This window comes from Mytilus trossulus, chromosome 1 (assembly GCF_036588685.1).
Source record: "Mytilus trossulus isolate FHL-02 chromosome 1, PNRI_Mtr1.1.1.hap1, whole genome shotgun sequence".
Taxonomy (NCBI): domain Eukaryota; kingdom Metazoa; phylum Mollusca; class Bivalvia; order Mytilida; family Mytilidae; genus Mytilus; species Mytilus trossulus.
In genome coordinates, this window is record NC_086373.1 from 20023512 (window position 1) to 20045129 (window position 21618).

Below are 21618 nucleotides of genomic sequence, written 5' to 3' on the forward strand. Positions count from 1 at the left end.
TGTTTTTCAAAATATTAAATAGTTTAGAAGAAAATCATAGCTTAGTGGTAACAAGAAATGATATATGTTACGCGGGACAGCCTAATAATAGCTCCTTTTTTTTCAAAATGAAGCTTGTCGCATGCAGCATATAACAAAGTTTCAACAATTATTTTTTTCGTTTTTATTTCTAAAAAACATTATTTTTAAAAATACATACAATAGCAATGAATATGATATCACAAAATAATATATTTTAGACATGCATCAGGCTTGCCAACTACACCAATTTTCCAATGAGATACGAACATCGCGCGTGACGTCTTTTACATGCTACATTTCGTAAAATTTACGGACGCCATCACGAGAGGAGATAACTGTATTGTATTTTAAGCTCCGACGGCATCAATTGGGGATTTGATGGTCGCAAATTAAGTTTACTGGCGACGCGTTAGCGGAGACAGTAAACGGGAATTTGCGACCATCAAACCCTCAATTGATGCCGTCGGAGCTTAAATACAATATTGTTATCTCCATTCTAATGAAAGTGTTGAATATTCTTTAGATTTCTATGTTGTGTCATGTGTACTATTGTTTGTCTGTTTGTCTTTTTCATTTTTAGCCATGGCGTTGTCTTGTTGTTTTCGATTTATGAGTTTGACTGTCCCTTTGGTATCTTTCGTCCATCTTTTATGTTGTGTATTACCTTCGCTTGAATAGTTTTTTTTATATGGATAATGATTTTGAGACTTTTCTTTAGTCTTTTTCACGTCGCTGATAAATCAATCTCAACAGTTGAATCTAGGCGTAGACATGTTGAATACTACAAGTAGAAATATTATCACAGAATAATCAAAACTATATTTTAATACCAATTGTACTCAAACAGATGCACATCTGTCCAAATTTCTCCGATACTAGACCAATATTGAATCTGAGGTGTCTACACAAGATACAATATTTAAGAAAATAAATTAAAAAGAGTCGTCAATGTCACAGTATACCATTCTATACTAACCTAATTTGTTAGTTTTCAGGTCTCAATTTATTCAAAACAATATGCATTTAAATTTAAAAAAAAACAACACCAAAGAAACACACCAAATCAACTAATACAGCTAAACCAGAGACATATATACACATATATATGTCTCTGGCTAAACATAACTATGAAAGTTGTTATTTCAGATCATATAATTTATAACGAACTACTGTCGTATATTGGTCTTAAAAAACTGCTCAACTCTTACTCAGTTGGACCAGGGACGTATATAAGTCCTTGGTTGGACTTTCAAACGATTTTTTTCGTACTTTTTTATCAATTTTGCCTTAAACCATTTTTTGGTTTTTAGTCTTCTTATAGTTTTGAGTTATTCCCCTTACATTACTGCACGTGGAGATGGCGGGAGTTTATCAAAATGTGACATAAACTCGAAGAAGTGATACAGATGCTATTTATGTGTAATTGATACTCAGTTTTGTTTGAATTTTATTTTAAATCATATTTTCTTTCACATAAACATGATTTCACGTGTTGACAATATCAAAGTGGTCTAAAATCATTATGAGTAGAGATGCTACTGATTTAGCTGCGGAACTGTAGGTTGTAGCTGTCCTTATAGTCGCCGTCACGTAAAATTGGCACCATGATTTTTGTCAAAATTTTCTTAAATATCGACCGCGTTTACTCGAGATCATGTTTTTCAATTAGCGGAATAAAAATCCAATCCAAATATATACTACTGTCCTACCTTTTATTGTGTTTGCACTGTATAATCCTGACCTTCACAAAATCCAGGATTATTTTGTATGGAATCCGACATTGTTATTACCGGAAGTGTTGCCGTGGAGTCCACGTGCTCTCAATTTTCTTGTGTCTCTCGGAGCTGTGCGTCATCTTTATGTAAAAAGCGCGGGAAATCGTATCATCAATGACAATGATATTACCAGAGAGTAACGAATGTTATGTAGTAAGGGATCCTCATAGAAACCAAGATGGCGGATTTACAATGAAAACAATCTTGAAAAATGTGAAGGTCAGGATTATACAGTGCAAACACAATAAAAGGTAGGACAGTAGTATATATTTGGATTGGATTTTTATTCCGCTAATTGAAAAACATGATCTCGAGTAAACGCGATTGATATTTAAGAAAATTTTGACAAAAATCATGGTGCCAATTTTACGTGACGGCGACTATAGTCCTCCTTTAATATGATATATAACTTTTTGAAAATTTGCGGACCATCATATAAATATCAAACTATGGTCCGCAAATTATCCAAATAGATTAAAAAAACAAGGATACGTTTCTGCACCTTAGATGTACATGTATTGTTATGCGTTTACTTTTCTACATTGGTTAGAGGTATAGGGGGAGGGTTGAGATCTCACAAACATGTTTAACCCCACCGCATTTTTGCGCCTGTCCCAAGTCAGGAGCCTCTGGCATTTGTTAGTCTTGTATTATTTTAATTTTAGTTTCTTGTGTACAATTTGGAAATTAGTATGGCGTTCATTATCACTGGACTAGACGTACATATTTTTTAAGGGGCCAGCTGAAGGACGCCTCTGGGTGCAGGAATTTCTCGCTACATTGAAGACCTGTTAGTGACCTTCTGCTGTTGTTTTTTATTTGGTCGGGTTATTGTCTCTTTGACACATTCCCCATTTCCATTCTCAATTTTATGTAGTACAGTAAATAATGGCAAATTATTATAAGTTTGCATATAAAGTCCAAAGTAAAATGTATGTGTGTTTTCTATTAAATACCCCAGAAAAACATAGGTTTAATAGGAAGGAAGGAAACATTCATTTACCAGATAGAAGGCACACTTGTATCCGTGCACTGTTTACTAGACTTATAAAGTAGGCGCAACACTGGGATTCACAGAACCCTTACATATGTATTTCTATTTCCTGTGTGAACACTCATCAAATGTTTATTAAACACACTTTTCTGGAAAGTGGACTATTTATGGATATTCAATATTATAAGTAAACATGTTTTTGTTGTACATATAGTTATCAGTATAAAACCATGTTCCAAAAAAAAAATTATGACCTTGTTAAACTGCCAAACTGAAGAGATATATAAGATAAACAAAGGTCAACAAAAACATGAAAATAAACAAACAACAAAAAAAATGAAGAAAAATAATGATTAAGTGTCACAAGCCCCCCCAAAAACAGAAGCAGAATTATAATTTCTTGAAGGATCAGCATTCTTTGATCCACTTCTAGTTACATTCTTTGTGCAACTCTTAGGCCAAAAAAAAATATATGTCTGTTTACGGTAACCCGACCGTCCCTATTTTGAGCGCCGACCCTAAGTCATTTTTTTTTCATTGGAAAGTAAAAAATAAACTGAACTCGAGTTAAAAGTGAAGATATATAGTGTTGCCTGTTACATCCCAATGTTCATAATCATGAATATGATAGCTGTTTTAAGGAAATTCACGTCTTGTGATGAAAGAAACATTTTGCCGCCATTTTTACAATCATTATCAAAGGGAAATAATCCAATCATAAAAAATATGGGTAAACTCGGCCCATGGACAACTCGAACCACAACAAGACGGACTTCACAACTCAAAATCATGGTGCAAAAAAATAAATGGAAAAAAATAATAAAATGGATATACCGACCTACCTATCCTATTTATTTTAATGATGTAACCTTAAACAGACATATATTTTTTTTGGCCTTACCATAAAATCAATGTGATGATTTAAAATCCTCTATATCAAGGGATCATAATGTAGATTATAGATAATAAATCAAACAAGTTGACATCTATACAATTCTAAGTATTGGAATATCAATATTGTTTAATACAAGGTCAACAATAAAATATTGGTTGTGTCCCTAATCCGCCAAACCTAGAAAAATGTGGGACTGGTAAACTGACAAGCTAAATTACATGTATATAATACCATATTGTGTTTTGTGAATAAGATTTGTAAAGGAAATGAAAGATTGAAAAAAAATTAACGAATAAAAGGTGAATATAATTCTGTCATTCAAATAAACTCGTCATAGATACCAGGACTAAATTTAGTATTTACGCCAGAAGCACGTTTCGTCTATAAAAGACTCTTGAGTGACGCTCGAATTCCCAAAAGTTTAAAAGGCCAAATAAAGTTAGAACAAAGTTTAAGAGTATTGAGGACCAAAATTCCTAACAGATTGTTCTAGTAATTTATATCTTTTTGATTTTTGTCTTGCAGTATAGCTGAGTAGATTAGATACAGAACAACTAATATGTCTTCTAAGAAGATAGTTAGTCTACAGAAAAAAGTACGGGAGAAGAAAAACAGCATCCATGAACAGAGAAATATCTTCATGGCTTTGGTGGATAGTTTTGTCTCTGAGGTATAGGTTATATTGTATATATTTGTATATAATTATTGGAGAAGAGCTTTAGAATGTTAACATCTGTAGAAATCAGGGTTTCCAAAATAATTCTTAAAGCCAAACACATGAGTTAACATTCCTAAAAGTCTAAAGCTAGATGTCTTGAGGACTCCTGTAAATGGATTAAGGTTGCTATATATTTAGTAAGTTAGACTTGCTTGTTATGAATACTAAAAATAAATTTCTGTAGGTACATGTGTAATAGTAAAATGTACAAAAAAAATAAAGACTGGTGCTTGAAAAATTAAAAGCAGGCATACTGACCATGATGACTTTGTCAGGTCAATGTTACAGGGATTTAATATGCCTATAAAACGTTTCATTGATGTCAGAAATCTGTGTAGAATAAATAATTTTCAACTACTTAATCTGTGTCAGCTGGAATTATTTAACATATTTTTTTTCTGTGTTGATCATGCACCTCAAACAAGTTTATAAAAAAGAAGATGTGGTATGATTGCCAATGAGACAACTATCCACAAAAGACCAAAATGACACAATCATTAACAACTGCAGGTCACCGTACGGCCTTCAACAATGAGCAAAGCCCATACTGCATAGTCAGCTATAAAAGGTCCTGATAAGGCAATGTAAAACAATTCGAATGAGAAAACTAACGGGCTTATTTATGTAAAAAAAATGAACAAAAAAAAATATGTAACATATAAACAAATGACAACCACTGAATTACAGGCTCCTGAACTGCTGCTGACTCCCTTTTTAAAGAGCTTTGAAAGTATATATTCATTGAGCATTACATCATATGAACTAGAGATAATATTAGAGGGGAATGATAGCTTTGTTCAATGTGATTGTCTCATAAGATAATCTCAACCAATAAATTTTTATTTAACAATCAGTATTTTCAAACGGTGGAAAACAAAAAAAGAAAATGGCTAATTGCTATGATTGACTAAAAAACCCAAATACTGTAGATTCAATTATTTTCTTGGTAACAATTTTTAATTTCATGGCTTTTGCAATGCTTGCATACATGACTCTAGAAAAAAATTAATTCGTTGGACATTTATATTCCTGGTTCTCCAAAACCCCGAAAATCCTTAAAAATTGGTATCAAACAAATGAATCCTCAGTTAATGTATTAGAATAAGATTTGAAAGTTGTTTAAAGTCTTCATTGATCATTTTAATAGTTCTCAAATCTTACTAAAAAATCACTTATATAAACCACAGGATTAGATATCATTATCATCATGGCTTTCCAAAGTAGCCAGGAGACAGTGAAAATCCGCTATTTACGGTGGCTTCAAGTTCCAGTAACTTCACAGACATGACAGAAAAATATTTTTTTAGAATGTTAGCCAACATTGTTAGCAGGCAGTGGAAATATGTATTGTCGCAAAGTCACAATAAACAAGGAAGAAAAATCAGCTTTTAACTTGGGCTAAAAATAAGTTCACATGAATTCAGGTCACTGATTGGTTGTCTATTTAAAATCCAAATGCATCGTTTCTTTTCAATGTAACAAGAGAGACGATGATCATTGAAGGATACCAAAAGAGAAAGAGTAGACAATCAGATAAGATGACACTACAAATTACATGCAATAGTATGTGATGGAATAATATCAGTCAAATAAAAGAAAGTGTGCCAGAGTTTCTGGGTGCCTTAACCCTTTCACCAATTACTGCCCAGACAGAAGCTACTCAGAGACAATGGCTTCCCTGGCTACTATTACTCAAGTGGGAGATCTTCATTATAATTATTTGTGTATTTATTTCATTCACTAACACCATGTTCACAGTTTTGTTCATGTTTTGACAATTTTTTCTTCAGAAAATATTCAAATTTTCGAATTTTCGGATCATCTAGGTGAAATTCTCAAAATTCGGCTCTTTCACCCCAAATCGCAATTTTTTTACCCAAGACGGCAAAAATTTGGAAAATTTTTATGAGGCTGTACAAATTCCTCACACTGATCGATGTCCATTCCAAGTGTTTTGTACATAAAACGACATTTTAAGTCAAACAAGTATACTAGTTTGGCTTCAATTCTTCCATATTCTTTCAAAAAAATGTTCCCTCATTTCAAATTCTCGTAAATTCCGTAAATTTCCTATGATTTTGACACGGTTTTTCAACAAACGGGAGGGCCATGTTTACACTTTCATCCGGGTTATTCATTAAAGAAGAATAACTCCCGTTTGCACTGTTTGAGCGGGAAATATAAAAGAAGTATTCCAATCCCGGTAAAACGGGACTCATCGTCAGCTGTCTGAAGCGTGAATCCTGGTAAACCGGGACTCGTCGGCGAAAGGGTTAAGCTCCCACAAGACCCCCTGCTGTAAAGCACCAAAATAGCCCTGTATCATTCATATTAAAACACTTTAACAACTTGTATGTGTCATATACATGTCATAAAGCTCTGATGTACTGTATACTTGAGAAAAAAATCTGAAATTCATCTTTATTATCACATTCAGGCTGATGAGCAAGCTGACAGACTTTTGGCAGAGAAGGACAATGGACGGTTTATGCAGCACTATTTAGATGTAATGAAGATTTTAGATCAGTCATACAATTCATGTGTTATGTTAACAGCAGAAGCAGAGAGTCTATGTGGTAAAACACTGTATATTTATGTCATTTATTCCTGATGTTACTGGTCTAGGTTGGATTTAATATTTATAGCCAGAGACCAAGCATTTATATATTACATATATATATTAATATAACAATATTTCTTTTTAGCTCACCTTGCACCAAAAGGAGATTTGACACCAATTTCACGGTCAACTTAATATAGAAAATATTAGTGTGGGTGGGCAATCAATGCACTATGGACACCTTGTATAAATTGTGTATAGAATAATAGTATAAACAAATTCAGATCAACATAAATTTGAAGTTTCTCCCTGTAGTTTAATATAAATTTATGTAATGACAAAATGTTAACCTTCAGCATCTCTTCTTATGTTATTAGCCAATTATCAACCAACCAAAAGTGTAGGATAAAGATGAGTGGTACAGGGTGAAAGAGAAAGAATATAAAATACAGGGATAGGCACAGTTACAGTCAAATGTAACTCTAATGCAACATTGTTTGAAATGTTCATTTTCATTGGATAACGTCACCAATTTTCATTGCATCAATTCACAATTGACGACATGTATCAGATTTCAAATGCATGAATTGACATTTTCTGTCAGTTTCATTAGAAAAGAGATAACAATGTTGTGTTTCAAGCTCTGAGGGCATCAATTGGTGATTTGATGGTCCCAAATACCTGTTAACATGCTCCCCAAAAGCATCACCTGTAAACTTAATTTGCGCCCATCAAATCACCAATTGACTCCGTCCGAGCTTGAAATACAACACAGTTATCTCTTTATTGATTTCTCTGTGTATAATAATCAGTTACAATCAATTGCTTTATCAAAAGTGATTACATTACCTTTTTGGAAAATAAAAAAAGATACTTAAAAGGGAACTGGCTACGAGATATATAAAAAACTAAAGTAATATTTTTGTTTTGTTCAATCAATAATGAAAGTGAAATAGTGAAATAATAATTCGCTTTTAGCATCCAAGATTATTCAATTTTGTCAAATTAAGTGAAGAAACATTGAAAATGACTTATTCACTTGCAAGTGCTGGTGATTTAAAGAAAAATAATGTCAACAATGAAAGTGAAGCTTTGGTTAATTTGATTACTGATAAGATCCATATAAAATCATTCTTATATGGTTAAAAACAATGAGAAACATATATTTTTAATCTATAAAATAAACTCAAACAGACCTAAAAAAATCCAATTGCACATGTTTGTTTAATCTATTCATATCTTTATTCATGTTTACATTGCTTATATGGTAATCTGAGGTCAAATCAATAGTTAATTAGATGGTGTCTGGACTTAAATACACAGGAAACAAACCTACATATTATCTACCCCATGCTCTGTAAACTGTTTATTTTAGACTTTTGGTAGTTTGGATAAATGTTTTACATTATTATAAATCAAATATGAGAATTTGAGACAAATCGGTGACCAGGAATTTGACAGCTAGTGCCCCTTTAAGAAAGTTGAATACAATTGTACTGTTGAACTATTTATAAGTATCACTTTTTTCAATGAATTCACTGTAAAAATATTTCTTACTGTAGACAGTGTAGACTTGACAGCTACAGAGATGTTGACACAGGAAGAATCAGATGATGAAGATCTGACTAGTCTACAAGGAGCCACAGCAGCTCCATATCATAACAAAGCTCTGTCTATGAACAAGACATCCAGTTCATGTGATGTACAAGAACCAGACATTATTGCAGGATCAACATCAGAACACATGTTAAAAACTGGGAAAAGTTCCTCCCATGTAAATAACATACCAAAGTATAGTGGTTATGATCAGAAAAGTGCTAATGTTGATAACTTGACACAAAACTATACAAAACATACTGTTATTAAGTCTATGATGAAGAGCATTGGTGTTGATACTATAAGGGATGCTGACAACATGCTAGAAACAGGTGAGTGGTGTTTGAAGGTTTGAAAGTCAATTTTGTTTTGTGCTTCTTTTCCTTCTATGTGTTCAATTTTGCATCGCATTAAATAATTTTATGTCTGTCATGAGGGGCAGAGCAGAAAGGCATTGTCTTGTCTTGATGTCTGGATTGAGCCTTTATTTTTGCTGGAATTCTGGATGTACATGTACACTTATTAGGACAAATAAAATTAAAGATACATTTTTTCAAGGTAGCAAACTATTTTGAAATCGTGGTCAAATCAACTTAAAATTAGTTCATGTTCATTATTATGTGAACTTTTTGAAACTCGTGGCTTTTGACCATTGCATGGTTAAAAAAACATTGATATTTTTAGTCTTGATAGTGCCATCAGTGCATGGTGTTTAATTGACACTTCTTGTTTTGTCTGCACCATCAAGCCAATGGAAACAATAAAATAGTAGATGTGGTATGATTGCCAATGAGACAACTCTCCACAACAGATTAGACATCTTTAATCCACATTCTTTTTAGGTGTTTTTTTTGTGGAGAACATAATATTTACTTTACTGGTATTCAGATTGATTATATGATTGTATGATTGCTAATGAGACAACTCACCACAAGAGACCAAATGACACAGAAATTAACAACTATAGGTCACTGTACGGTCTTCAACAATGAACAAAGCCCATATCGCTTCTCAGAGGCTCTTGTTTATGTGCAATTATCCAAATGCATTACTCATATGCATATTTTCTTACCTACTTATAAACACTTCTATTTTTTACTTCAGAAATTGGCTCTGTGAAATTAAATATAGAAGCAGATGGCAATGATGATTTACAGAGTAGTCTACCCTCATCCTGTATCGGTAAAACAGTTTACTTTGGAGACAAAATGAGAAATGAAAAGAACTTGAGTAACCAGCCATCAAAAATGAAGATGGAAAATAAAGCCACGTCCCTTGAAACTTTTGAATTAACAGATGGAAACATTGATAAAAGATATTTCACAACTAATAAACTTGAACATAATTCTCGAACAACACAAGAACAAAGACCTCCAAATAAACCAGAAATAGGGTCAGAGCCTAGTTCAAAAATAACTTCAGATCAAAATAGACTACATCCTGCAACAAATACTAGTGTTTCTTCAACCAATACTGGTACACCAAAACATGTACTTCCAGGTATTACTACAAAAAGATAAAATTCCATTAATTCAAATTATATTTATTCATTAAGAGTCAGCTTTGCTAAGCCAAAAAATCATCTTGTGTGTGTGTGTTTGTTAACATATTTTCATCACATTTTTTCATTAACTATTTTACCTCATGACTTCTGTTTTGGTCAACACTTGTGATAAATTGTGATATGTTAGAGAGTTATGAGTCTGTCAGATACCTACTTCCTCTTTGCATAGACTGAATAATCAATATGTTGAATGAATGCAAAAAAAAATTGTCACACATTCCTCAAATACTGTTAAAAAGAATAACCCCATATTTGTTCAGTTGAACAATATTAATGAGTAGTAACCTATGTCATGTTGTATGTGTGCATTCAAGTCTATCATACCTTTTTTTTTTTTTATCATATTTTTACTTTGAAAATACAAGTACATTTCTGCTTAGATGAGAACATCCAGATTCTTGTTTTCTTGTTGGGGCATTCTTGTGCTGTATATCCAATAACTTTATTCCTAAAAAATCAGAAAAATGTTTCCAAACTGAAATCTACCATGAGATATTAGGGAATACAGCATTATTCAGAACTCACTAATGGTCTTCATGCTTAAATACAAATCCTACGACATTTGTTTGTCAAATTGCTTTCAGGCTTGCAAAATTTACAAGACATCAGAATCCAACTAAAAATTTCAAAAAAAAAATGAATGTCACACTTGTGGACTCACAAGCTTATTGCACTAAGATCGAATTTAACAGCTGTTCATATATATTTAAAAAGAAAAAACTCAGATGAAATGCAAATCTGAAGATTCATATTTTAGTAGGTTGAGTTGAGACTAAAACGAAATTTAAAAATTATTGTATTTTCTGCATAAGTAAATGTCTGAACCAAGTCAATAATATGACAGTTGTTTTTCATTCACTTGAAAGGCTTGAGGTCAATAAGGGACATTTCTGTTTTGAAATTTCCTTGGAGTTGGGCATACTTGTTATTTTACTTTTTACATTTATTTTGTTTTTCTTTGTCCTGCCTAGAAGTCAGAACATACATGTCATACTATAGTTTTAATTTTATATTTCCAGAGACCAAAAAAAGAGTTGAATCCAAGTACATGTATAACAAAAATACAGCATCAAAACCTGTAAGTTAATATTTTTGTCTTGTTTGCATACCCAACTATACATACATGAGAACCTCCCGACGGGAATACAAAACTCCCGTTTTCAGGGGTCCCCTCCCGTCCTCCCGTCGAAGAGGGAAAACTCCCGTGCAGAAAAAAATTCATGAATGAAAATTTTCAGTCTCCATTTTTACTATTTTGTTTACAACATTTATCATTGAAATCGTAAAAACCTGAGATTTGTTAAGTCGTAAAAACATGAGGTTTATCAAACGTATCAGGTGTAAGGCCATGGAAAAATAATTCATGGTTTCCCCTAACCTGACCGGGTCATTGTTTTTCCGCCGGGTCATTTAATTTTTCGGGGGGGGGGGGTGGGTTGGGTAACTAACTGACTTCCGAAGAGGCAAATCTGCATTTAATGGTAGCTTTCACCCTTTCTCCACTTCTCCTTTACAAAACGAAAATGTACAAGTCGAGAACATCTGAACAATAATGAATGGAATACATACTACAGACAACATATTAAACGAAAATTTAAGTGCACATCACTTTGCAACCACTCGCTCGTCAGTAATTTTTATTGGTAAATGCACGTTTATGAATGATTACTGAAAACTTTTCAAAAATACGGAAAATTTGATAGTCTGTTACTGATTGTGTCAAAAGGGGGTTGGCATCTATGATAGTATACCCAATGTTATTATTGTTTGTTAATTTATTATTTATTTATTATGTAATAAATGTATAGCATATACCTCTCTTATATCTCAAGCCAATGCCAATGAAAAACAAATCAAAAAGATCATCATCAGCAATCAACAATTTAAAACAAAAGAAAAAAAAGAATCTCATCAGCAATCAACAATGTGAAACAAAAGTAAAAAAAGATTCTTCTCAACTACTCCTGAATATATGCAGACTTTAACTAATGCCATTCACAAGGAAAATTGAAAAAAAACCACAAAAAAGACAGATTTTATCATCATCATGATCATATGGTCAGTTTTACGCGGAAAAATATGTCGATAATATGTCGATAAAAAACCTCCTGATCTGAGGTCCAAACTCCTGACCAAAATTTCCAAATCTCCTGATCTGAAGTTGACAGTCCATCACATGTATGACAATATAAGTTCTATTCAGGACCAATAACTCTGTCAATAAATATTGGCATGTATATAATGTTGTTAAAATGGAATGTAGGACAGAAAGTCACAACAAAAATTAAAGAAAAACAGGAATGTGCCTAAATAATGTTGAATATCTTGTTTATTCATGAATATTTTTCTATAAAATTTGAAATTTATGCATTAAATATCAATCTCTAACATAATATGTATAAATAATACACATAACAGCACTCTTCCTAGTCCTTAGTGGCATTGTAAAGTCCTAAGTGCACTAAGGAGTCCTTAGATGTGTTTAGACGTACCGATGAAATCTTGTTTAATTTTCTATGAAATAAAAAAAAGTATTTAATACAAGATTTGAATCAAAACAATTATCTTGAAACATGTATATTTCACATTCTTTTTAAGCAAAAATCAACGTTTACTAATCAAAGAATTTTCATAATATTCATATTTTCAAAAATGTTTTTTATGGTTTATATTGCTTCTGTTGTATACATGAGGAAGAGAAAATATTTATGTGTAGTTACAGTACATTTATAAAAACTTTTGTATAGCACAATATCTTAACTCCTGTGGACACAGGTATCTTAACTCATGTATACACAGGTATCTTAACTCATGTAGACACAGGTATCTTAACTCCTGTAGACACAGGTATCTTAACTCATGTATACACAGGTATCTTAACTCATGTAGACACAGGTATCTTAACTCATGTATACACAGGATGTTAATGTCACCTGATGGCTCTTGGTTTGACCATATGCCGACTGTGCAAGGGCTGTATAGCCAGTCAAGGTCGTAAAAACTTCCATTTGTTGTTTGACCATAGAGGTATGACATCTATGGGTTGACACTACCTGACAGTACATTGTTATCATGGTTATGTACCATTAAATCCTTTAGTCTGAGTTTACCTGTTCAACAAGGGACATTAGCTTTAAAAGGTATAGAATATTTATCTATAATATTTTTGGGGCATAGCTTTTTTTCTCTTTGGACGAAAAACATTTTTTTCTACAAGCAAATCATATATATATATAAATTTCTAAATAGAGAATTTATACATATATCAGGAAAAATATCTTAAATTAGGAGTGAAAAATAATTCAATTATAAATTTCAGTTAATTATTTTATAGGAACAGTGTGTCTTGGATGTCTTTCACAATAAATGTTCCTTTGTTATTTTGAATTTGAAATAATCTTTTTTCATCAATAAATTAAAAAAAAATCACATTGAAAAATAAAGAAATAACAGAAACAGTATAGATTCTGCATCAAAATTGTTTTTTTGTTGAGATTTTGACTTATTGTAACACTCTTGAAGTGCCCTAGAATCAGTTGCAAGCTTTTTCAACTTCTATTTGGTGATTAAAAAAAAGAGGAAAGAAGATTTCCATGAAAATACCACAAACCATCATGCACAATTTGAAAATACCAGTGTTTCTTTAGATATTTTCTAAAAGTTGCTAAAAGTGTTTTTATGCCCCACCTGCTATACATGGCTATAGAAGAGAGGCATTATGTTTTCTAGTCTGTTAGTTCGTCTGTTCGTTTGTTCGTTCATTCGTCTGTCCTGCATCAAGGTAGTTTTTGATGAAGCTTTAGTCCAATCAACTTGAAACTTAGTATACATGTTCATTATGATATAATCTTTCTTATTTGAAAGCAAAATTAGACTTGACCCCAATTTTACGGTTTACTGAACATAGAAAATGAAAGAGTGAGTTTCAGGTTAAAGTTTTTGATGAAGTTAAAGTACAATCAACTTGAAACTTAGTACACATGTTCCCTATGGTATGATCTTTCTAATTTAAATGCAACATTAGACTTTTTTCCAATGTCACGGTCAATTGAACATGGAAAATGATAGTGTGAGTTGGGCATTCATGTACTTTGGACACATTCTTGTTTTTTTCTAAAATTTTGTGCCAACTATACAAGCCTAGTTGCAATTAACTAATATCTTATTTTCTAGGGACAGCCTAAGTTAGACACTAATGTTGCTACCAGATTTCTCAGGGGTATAATAGTTCAGGCAGAAAAGGATAATAAAAGTCTTAAAAGTATGTATTTATTATGAATATGTAAGATACTGAAAATTCAGAAGTAATAATGAGGTTTTTGGGTAAAGATTGCATGAAATGCAAACAAAACCCTATGTTACTGACTTGATATCTTAATTTCCCAAGGTTGATAAATACTTTTGAGATAAAAAAAAATATAGTTCATTGATCATAACATTTAAAACAAGGGATTCATGAACATTTCTAGAATTTTTTCTATGAAATATATGCTGAGCTTTTGAAGTTGCTAAAAGATTTTATACTTGTCAAAAAATTACATAAGTTGTGCAAGGTGCAGGAATCTAATATCAATGATGTCATTGTTAAAATAATCTTGAAAATTGGAGTTAACTTCCTTTGCCTTCACCCCTTGGTGCACTTTGATTATTTTGACCAATGCGACTGCGTGAGTTTCCCAATAATAATGACTCATATTCTGAATTCTATATGTACATCTGTATGCAGATTTGCCCAAAAGCACAGTTATTAATCTCACATTTTGTCCTTTCAGAAAAAATTGCAATAATAAAAGCACACAATTATATAAAGGAATGTGTTGAATCTGTCGATCTGACACTTGCTTCCTTTTTGCTGATACTTTGAATTATTCAATATGCTGAATGAATTGTAATTATTTCATCACGCTTTTATCAGAATGAATTATTAAACAAAAGAACTTCATATTTTGTAAGCAACTTGGCAGTAAAATTGAGAATGGAAATGAGGATTGTATCAAAGATTGGCCCCTAAACAAATATAAACTAGTTCAGTGATAATGATACTGCTTGGTTGAAACCTTTCAGATCTGTCTGACACCCACTTTCTATTTGCCGATACGTTCAATATTTCAAATTATGTTAAATAAACTTAAACTATTCATCACATGGTTCTAAAATGACATGTTTATTAAGTAGATTTGCAGTGATGCATTGTAATTTGTGCACTTTTTATAAGCTTTTCAGACAGACAGACATCCACTCCCTGTTTTCTGATAAATTGAACTTATAGGTGGTTTGCTGGTCAAGACAATGTATGCAATTTGGCTTAAATTTTATAAATATTTGTTCACAAAGATTGATATGTATATATTTATATATTTCAAATGCACAAATGAATATTATCTCATTGGGATCCTATTTTATAGCTGTCAAATTTGAAATTTTATATGAATCCTTATATTGATATATATAAAAAAAAATGTTTTTAAGATTCTAAACCATCAAATAGCAGAGAAAATTCACAGACAAGTAGAAATTTTCCAGTAAAAGACACTATAGATGAACAGACTGGGAGCAATCTAAACAAAATTAATATTGACACAGCAGCAGGATCTAAATCAACTCCAGACATTGGAGGAAACACTGACAAAACATCTAAATCCCAATCTGAGACTAAAAGTGCAATAATTGATGTTACAGGTGAATCTGTAAATTCAAGTCAGAATAACCTGACTGTATCAAGTACTCAAATTTCTGTGAAAACCTCTATTCCACTTGAAATGAATATAACTTCAGACAGCTTCAGATTGACTGCCACAAGTATTGGTGAGATCAGTTTACCCGTAGGTAGACCAATGCCTGTTGTTGTCAGTGAAACGAGAAGTCCGTGGAACTTCTTCATTCAAATTGTCAATAGCTCGTTAGAGAAACTGATGCAGGATATCAGGTATGGTTTTATAATATTAAAAACATTTATAATGTTATTGTTGATTACTGTTTACTTTTTGGTATTTCAACATTTTAGGTAAGTATGTCTGAACTATAAATTACTTTAGAAACATATTAAATAGTTGTAAAATAACAGTTTGTATATTTTGTTCACGCCAAGTCAGAAATGTAAATTGAAGTTCAACAGTTAAGTAGCTTGTCTTAAATTTTTTTTTAAATCTCCTAAAATATAACATATCTAGAGGACAGTATAAGTTTGATCCACAAGAAATCGATCCATTTATCATGCAATTGTTTAATCCTAGGTTTTACTTCTGTCTGAAGTTTGAATGTGAAGAAAAGGCTTTTCAGCTGCAGCATATCACATAAATACTAACTTAGATGTGCTGAAACCATTCTTTTAGTTTCTAGTGGAAAGTATTTTCATTGATTACTTAATTTTTAGATTTTAAGGATCATTATCTTAATACTTCTCTTTGAAGGGTTTTCATGGAGTCCGAAGGGAAATTACTGAAGAGGGTAGAAAAGGTTGAGGAAGGAATGGTGTACCTGGCCCAATTCTCTCAAGATCAGCTTTATTATAGGGCAAAAATTACAGATGTAAATATGTCAGGTGGGTTGTATGTTTTGAAAAAATCATGATAATCTTTGAATCTGTAGTCAATCATACAATTAATAATTTCCATGATATTTTTGCATTAAAATCATCACTGTTCAAAGAAATTTGATGATGAGATAGATGAAATAAAAACCAACCCTGACATCTTGATTCTATTTTGTATGGGGCGCATGCAACAAGAATTACTATATTTTTGTGGCAATACCATAGAAGAGCCTACTTAGACATTGTAACTGATCTGTATATTATTGTCATCATTGTTGTTTAACTTAGAATGATCAAATTAAAAGTTTTGCCTGATTTTCTTGTTCACAGCAATGACTGCTTCTTTCTTTGCAAACTAGAAATAATGAATAATATTAAAAGATTCGTTACCAATCTTTAACTAACAACGTCTTATCCAATTTCAGATTATTCTTCAACAGAAGTTGATGTTTATTTCATTGATTATGGGAATGCTGAAAAGAGGGATATATCTCATCTACGAGAGCTGCCTGTTCAATTTACATCTCTTCCTGCTCAGGCTGTGTTTTGTGCATTGGCAAAGGTATGAGTTTAGCTATACAGATTTTAGCAGTTGTATTAGAGTATTTTTCTTGGCCTTTTCATGGCCACCTTATCTAACCATTATTATTGACAGTTATATCTGTCCTATCCTCCTTCAGTTTGTTTGGGCCAAATGAGCTTTTCTCATCACTTGGCGTCTGTTGTCTGTCGTGGTCGTCCTTAACTTTTACAAAAATCTTCTCCTCGGAAACTACCGGGGCCAAATTTAACCAAACTTGGCCACAGACATCATTGGGGTATCTTGTTTAAAAATGTGTCCGGTGACCCGACCAACCAACCAAGATGGCTGACCTACCCAAAAATAAAATATAGGGATAAAATGTAGATTTTGGTTTATAACTCTGAAACCAAAGCATAAAGAGCAAATCTGACATGGGTTTAAATGTTTATCAAGTCAAGATCTATCTGCCCTGAAATTTTCAGATGAATCTGACAACTGGTTGTTGGGTTGCTGCCCCTGAATTGGTAATATTAAGGAAATTTTGTTGTTTTTAACCGGATTTTTGTGTCAAAAATGTTGGTTATTGATTTGGGGATGTACGTTGGTCTAGAGAGGGGCAAACAAATGTTTTCAGTGCATTTACTAATGAAAGCTTTTAATATGTTGTCACTGACAACAAAATGAAGGTAAAGGTAAAAAATGACGTTTTTTGACTTTTACCGTTCAGGAGTTATGATTCTTGAAAGATTGAAAAATGAAGTTTCCAGTCGTGTCTATGCATTTACACATGAACTGTTCAACCAAAGCTTCCCAAATTTTAATATGTTGTTACTGATGACAAAATGGAGGTCAAGTTCAATAATGACGATTTTGACTGTTACTGTTCAGGAGTTATGGTTCTTGAAAGATTGAAAAATGACGTTTCTAGTCGTGTCTGTGCATTTACTCATGAACCATTCAACCTTAGCTTTTCAAATTTTTATATTTTGATACTGATGACAAAATGGAGGTCAAATTTGATATTGACTATTTTCACTTTCACCTGATATTGCCAGGACTCAAATAAATGTTAATAAATCCAGTTTGCTGTCATTGTGACAGCTTCTTGTTGGTTATTATCTTGAATATTATTTAAGACAGAGATAAACTGTAATCAGCAATAATGTTCAGCAAAGTAAGATCTACAAGTAAGGCAACATGACCAAAATAGTCAGTTGACCCTAAAAGGAGTTATTGCCCTTTATATTAATTTTTTACCAATTTTTCGTATATTTTTATTATCATCTACAAAAATCTTCTCCTGAAACAACTGGGCCAAATTTAATCATTACAACACGAATGAATTTTATTTTTGCAGGACATTGGGTCTGGTAAGCATCCTAGCTATACCAGACCGAATGAAATTTTACCAGACCAATTTTTTTTTACATTATCCGAAAAAAAAATCAACAAACAAATGAATTTGTTGTGCCCTACTTTTCCCCAATATACACAAAAACAAAATGATGTAACAAGAGGGTATATTGTTATGAAAGTTGTGCACAATTGCTTGAATGCATTTGAGTGAGGAGTAATGTCCCATTTTATTGGATTTTGACAATGTTTGTGAACTAAACATAATTTAGAGTTTCTGTATTAAATATTATTTCCTGTTTCTTCTTTCTTTTGGTTTTCACTTTTAGTGTTTATATTTCATAGCTGAATATTGTGATCTGCTTGGATTTTTATTCATTTATTGTGTTAAATCGGCAAACCCGGAATTATCCTTATCCGTTTCCAGAATCAGATCCGGTTTTAACCAATTTTTTTACATTTCCGGTTGTGCCAATGATGGCAGCCATTGTTGTTTTTGACAGTCAGATATGTTTTTACCCGGATTTACACATTTTCTGAATAAAGCTAGCGGTTGAACAAAATAAACATCGCTGTGATGAATAATAAAGATGAAAATGAATTTGAGATCGTTTGGCAATTTTGCTAGAATATTAGAAAAAATCCATGAAAAAAAACCACCAGACATTCGGAAAACAAAATTTTACCAGACAGATCCATTATTCACCAGATTTGTCTGACGGTCCGACGTTTTTCGTGTAGTCTGTCATTATAAGGGTATTAAGTTTTAAAAATATGTGCAGTGACCCAGCCAACAAACCAAGATGGCCGTCATGGCTGAAAATAGAACATAGGGGGTAAAATGTAGATTTTGGCTTATAAATCTGAAACCAAAGCATTTAGAGCAAATCTGAATTAGACCCTGGTTTTTGGGTTGCTGCTGTAAACTAAAGAGCCAAGTTTATTATAGATAGGGGAAATTGTAAGTAGCAAGAATGTTCAGTAAAGTAAGATCTACAAACACATCTCCATCACCAAAACACAATTTTGTCGTGAAACCATGTGTTTCCCCTTATTTATTTTATGCACATAAACCAAGGTGAGCGAGACAGGCTCTTAACCTCTAGTTAAATCACCTGACCATTGTCGACATTGTCCATAAACTTTTATAAAAATCTTCTCTGAAACTACTAGGCCAAATGTAACCAAACTGTGTGCCACAATTATCATCAGGGAGATCTTGTTTATCGATGTTCAATTTTAGCCACCTGGTACTTTAATTGATTCTTCATTCTAACATTAAAACACAATTTTCATTTTAGAGATAAGATAAAAGGGAAGGGGTTAGAGTCACTAGAAAGAAATATTACCTTAGCTTACCATAGATTAAAAACAAATTGGCCACATAGTTTTACGCTATTATAGTGCACATTTTATAAATGATATTTTTTATTTTCCAGATTGCTCCAAACAACAAATATGGTGTGTGGTCAGAACAAGATATTCTTACATTTTCACAATTAGCTAATTCAAAAAAGTTTTTCTGTACATTAATCCAGCCAAGCCAGCATCCAGAAATTCCAAACATTGTAGATCTGTTCTTTAATTCTACCATTCCCGGTAACTGGACACCGACTCCTGTATTTGTTCAAACAATATTGATAAATAACAACATTGGAAGAATGGTAACAATTCAAGAACAAATGACATCCTTCATGATGTTTTATAGACTCTCTCCAAAATCAAATTACTCTCCTCAGTCTTCAAACGAAATAAACCAACACTTTGGAGACTCAACTGCTAGGAAAACAATAGACCTTGATAAACAAGAATCTCAGATTAAGAAACAAAACTCAATAGAAACAAATGAAATATGTGAAGACGCTGAATCTCAGTCGAAAGAATCAGAAAATTGTAAATTGAAAAACTGTGATACTACTTTATTAAATACTGTTGGGAATGATTCACAAGATTTTACAGAACATGATCAAAATAATAGTGCATATTCAGGTGCAGTGGCTGCAGATCAAATTAAGGCAGAAATTAAAGTAGAACAAAGTGCATCAGTTACTGTTAGAAAGTTAAATTTAAAAAGGGATTCTGATAACAAAGTAGACATTGTAAAAAATTCTATAAGTGATAACAAGAAATCTTGCAGAGATGACGAAATGAAACAAAATATTAGTGATAGCAAAGAATCTTATGGAGATGTAGAAATGAAACAATCTGCAGAATATAGTAAAAGGAAAGAAAATGTAACTGAAAATCAACCAGATATTTTAACAGTTTCCAATAGTATTAATAGTGATCAAATGAACAACAATGAAATAGATGTGACTGTCGGCGAGATGACTACATCAGATATACCGTTACCTAACATAGATACATCACTGAACTGTTATAATGTCATGCTTTCTTTTGTCAAATCTCCGTCACATTTCTTTGTCCATATTGTATCTGAAGTCACTGCAAACACTCTCAATGTGATGTCTAATAACATAAATACTCACCATAGTAAGTTGTCACGGAAACAGCTACAGAAACTCTCTAAAACTTTGACCCCAAAAGTGAATGATGTATGCTGTGCACAATTCATTGAAGACAATAAGTTTTACAGGGCCCAGATTATGGAAATTATACAGACCCCTGATTCACCACAGAAAATATCTGAAAATGATTCTGACTCTTCTGTCTCTGGAAAGATCACAGTGTTTTACATGGACTATGGAGATGTAGAAACAGTTCCCAAGAGGAGGTTGTTTCCCCTGCCCAAAGAACTACAGAACATTCCTTCATTAGCCATTAAATGTTCTCTTGCTCATGCTGGACCTGTAAAGAAAAGTAAACATTGGTCAGCTGATGCTAAAGAATGTTTCAATAAATTGACAGGAGACGACAAAGTGTTAAAAATGATTATAGTTGACGGAAGTATTGAGGAGACATTGGGAAGGTAATTAATATTGTTTTATTTTCATATTTCTTTGAATTTTTTGTCCACACTAGGATTTTAAGTAGAGTGCATTTGTGTAGGCTGGTATCTTAAAGTTGGAAAACTAATGGTGTATATCTCAACTAAAGCTTTATTGGATTAAAAAAATGAAACTTGAT

General features: G+C 32.4%; 1 protein-coding gene across 2 annotated transcripts in view; it reads left to right on the forward strand.

The window, feature by feature from the left end:
- Positions 1-1347: 1347 nt before the first annotated feature.
- The window catches only part of LOC134718070 (tudor domain-containing 6-like), a 45746-nt gene continuing 25475 nt past the window's right edge, over positions 1348-21618 (forward strand). The window contains exons 1-11 of one of the 2 annotated variants that reach the window (XM_063580571.1): positions 1348-1440; positions 4211-4355; positions 6841-6979; positions 8526-8891; positions 9664-10059; positions 11143-11201; positions 14297-14384; positions 15593-16049; positions 16534-16664; positions 17081-17217; positions 19971-21460. In XM_063580571.1, the coding sequence (XP_063436641.1) occupies positions 4245-4355; positions 6841-6979; positions 8526-8891; positions 9664-10059; positions 11143-11201; positions 14297-14384; positions 15593-16049; positions 16534-16664; positions 17081-17217; positions 19971-21460 (3374 nt within the window). In that variant the 5' untranslated portion in view covers positions 1348-1440; positions 4211-4244. Of the gene's footprint in view, positions 1451-4210; positions 4356-6840; positions 6980-8525; positions 8892-9663; positions 10060-11142; positions 11202-14296; positions 14385-15592; positions 16050-16533; positions 16665-17080; positions 17218-19970; positions 21461-21618 lie in introns of both variants that reach the window. The other variant, XM_063580564.1, reaches the window with a different exon arrangement.